At 40.3% G+C, this 2,548-nt stretch overlaps 1 protein-coding gene across 1 annotated transcript; it reads right to left on the minus strand.

The window, feature by feature from the left end:
• Window positions 1-528: 528 nt before the first annotated feature.
• Window positions 529-2,092, minus strand: LOC131695597 (lipase member H-A-like). Its single transcript, XM_058984125.1, has 2 exons — window positions 2,001-2,092; window positions 529-1,937 (listed from the first exon to the last, which is right to left on the minus strand). The coding sequence occupies exons 1-2, from the start codon at window positions 2,044-2,046 to the stop codon at window positions 964-966; spliced, it is 1,020 nt and encodes a 339-aa protein (XP_058840108.1). The 5' UTR covers window positions 2,047-2,092; the 3' UTR covers window positions 529-963.
• Window positions 2,093-2,548: the final 456 nt, after the last annotated feature.

Raw genomic sequence — 2,548 nt, forward strand, 5'->3', positions numbered from 1 at the left:
CGGTTTCGGTAAATGCAAGCAGAAATTGGTAACTGATTTTGAAATTTCGGAACACTGGTCATGGAAAACACTATGAACTCAGAAGCATTTAAAAGGCAGTGCCTAAATATTTTTCCCACAATTAAGTCCTATGATGATTCATTTTAAACGTATTTAGCCAGCTGCCATAATAGCAAATAAGGCGTACAATGGCACAACAATAGAATTAGTTCATCCTAAAAGAGCTGAGTCCGCCAAATTGTTACTAGTTCCATCTAATAGAGAAATCTTTAATGACAATGAAACGAAAACAAAAGATAAAGAGATCATTAAACAACGACTTTGGACGGATGACGAATCGGTGAGATCAGCTAACATCAACAGAAAAGTACGAAAATTTCTTTGAAATAATACAACTTCATGAACCTTTTTATGTTATTATGATGAATGAAAAACAGTGTCTTAGAAATAAAATTTTTAAATCTCGTCATTTTATTTAAAAATTAAATATTTTTACAAACGTCTTAGAAAAACTATAAAAGTCTGTGGACAATGTTTCTACGATTTTCATTCTGAACAAAGGAAACATATGTCTTTGGGATCGCATCCGATATTAAAGTAGTCCAATACGTAGAAATGTTCTTGGACTTTGAAATACTTTTATGAAATTAACGGACAAAAAATGTGAAAAGTCCACAGGGACATCACGTGGAGGGAGGTAGAGGTACAAAAATTGTTCACGTTTGTGCATGGAGGAGGAGGATGGGGTCAAAAACCTAGGTATTTCTGACCGCGTGGTATATGAACGGCCCTTTATTCATTCAGCTCGTTCGCAAACATTCAATACACTGTAAAGATATAATTGGCATTGTGTCCATAAATTTAAGTACTTTTTCTGGAAACTTTCCCGTTGTAATTTTCGCTTCAAACAAATAAACTAATCTTATCCTTACGCGAAATTTTCCACCGAGCAACAGCACAATCTTATCCCATTGCGAACGGAGGTTGTCCGTTTGTTGTCAAATGATAATACCCCCTCACATCTCGCCCAAAATTAGACGGTTCGCCACCCATCAGTGCTGGTGGACCACTCTGTGTGCAAACACCCGTGAGGATTTCTTCGTGCGATGCACAGTGCTGACCAACGAATCCCAACGGTGATCCGATCGATTCCGCAAAGTACTGATGCGCTCGAGTATGGGCACAATTGTTAATAATATCAATTCCACATCCAGGCTGAGTTCGACCTCCGTTAGGATAAAAATTTGCATCACCTAGTGGCAGATCGAATCCAAGCACACCGGAGTTGGTGTATATTGCTTCCACGTAGTGTCCATCAGTAGCACTCAGAATATCCGGTTGACCGAGCGAAAACAAAGGACCGGCCGGATCCATTCCAATGATGGTATTGATCGCACCGTTTTGAAATTTGCCAGCGTTCCCAGCACAATGCGCTCCTAAACTACTTCCAGTAAGGACGATACTGTCTCGAGTAATGCCACTCGTTTCCACCAACATGTTGATAAATCGGGACACGATGTCACCAACCACTCCGACTCGGTTCCTAGCTTGGACGTAGTTGATGGTCTGGGCTCCTGCACCCCAATCCACGTTAATCACGTTGAAATCGCCAAGCGCTAGCAGATTGTCCCGAATCAACCTGTGTACGTTAGCATCCTCTCCGCTGACCCATCCGTGAATGGTGAACCGAGTTGGGTGAGTTCGGTCGAATACTGAATCCAGCAGCGATTGCGGATCGTTCCAGTAAATGAGTTGCGGAGTGTCCGGGTTAGATCTTGTGAACAGTCGAAAGATGATATCCGTTTCTGGATCAAAGAGTGGTTCTTCGTACCCGAGATCTTGTTGATGTAAATCGAGGTCTGTCGCTATAAGGTGCAGGTTTCCGGCGTCATCTGGGGCTACATTCCAACGAGTGGGATTACCGGTGGTTTGATTCACTGCGCACGGATAGAATGTATCAAAAGAAGAAAAAAAAAAGTTTCAATTTCGACATTACGAACCTAAAACTAGTAGTGACCATAATAATAGCGCTTGTTTGGAGACCATCGTTGAATATTGATCTAGGTTCAGTTCTGCCTCGCCTTTTCGTATCAGTTTAGCTTTATCTGCCCCTAAATATCTTATCTTTAAATGAAATTTATGGCTAATTGTGGTAAACCCCAAGCAAAGTTTAGCGTTGTATGGTTCTGTTCGTAGATTGCTAACTGATGATTATCATGTTATAAATAATTCAAAGGCAGTTTTGCTTTTGTTGAAAAGAAATTCGACTCTGAACAATTTCTCTTTCAAGTTTATCAAAGCAAAGGAATCGTCATTGCCGTTCACGAGTGTTCTTGGCGATATACTTAGGATAAGCTTGGGAAATGTTGGCTTTATATAAACCCCTTCATGCTCAGGTTTAGAACAGACTTGCTCACAAAAACAAGTAAGCCTAATATTTGAGCACTAACAGTTATATGTTCTATTCGTGTAACTGAAGTTATTGCAATCAGTCTGATTGGCCCGCGCTGTATCAGTGAACGGTGAAAAATTAAATTTTGATATATGT

This window comes from Topomyia yanbarensis, unplaced genomic scaffold (genome assembly GCF_030247195.1).
Source record: "Topomyia yanbarensis strain Yona2022 unplaced genomic scaffold, ASM3024719v1 HiC_scaffold_47, whole genome shotgun sequence".
Classification (NCBI taxonomy): Eukaryota; Metazoa; Arthropoda; class Insecta; order Diptera; family Culicidae; genus Topomyia; species Topomyia yanbarensis.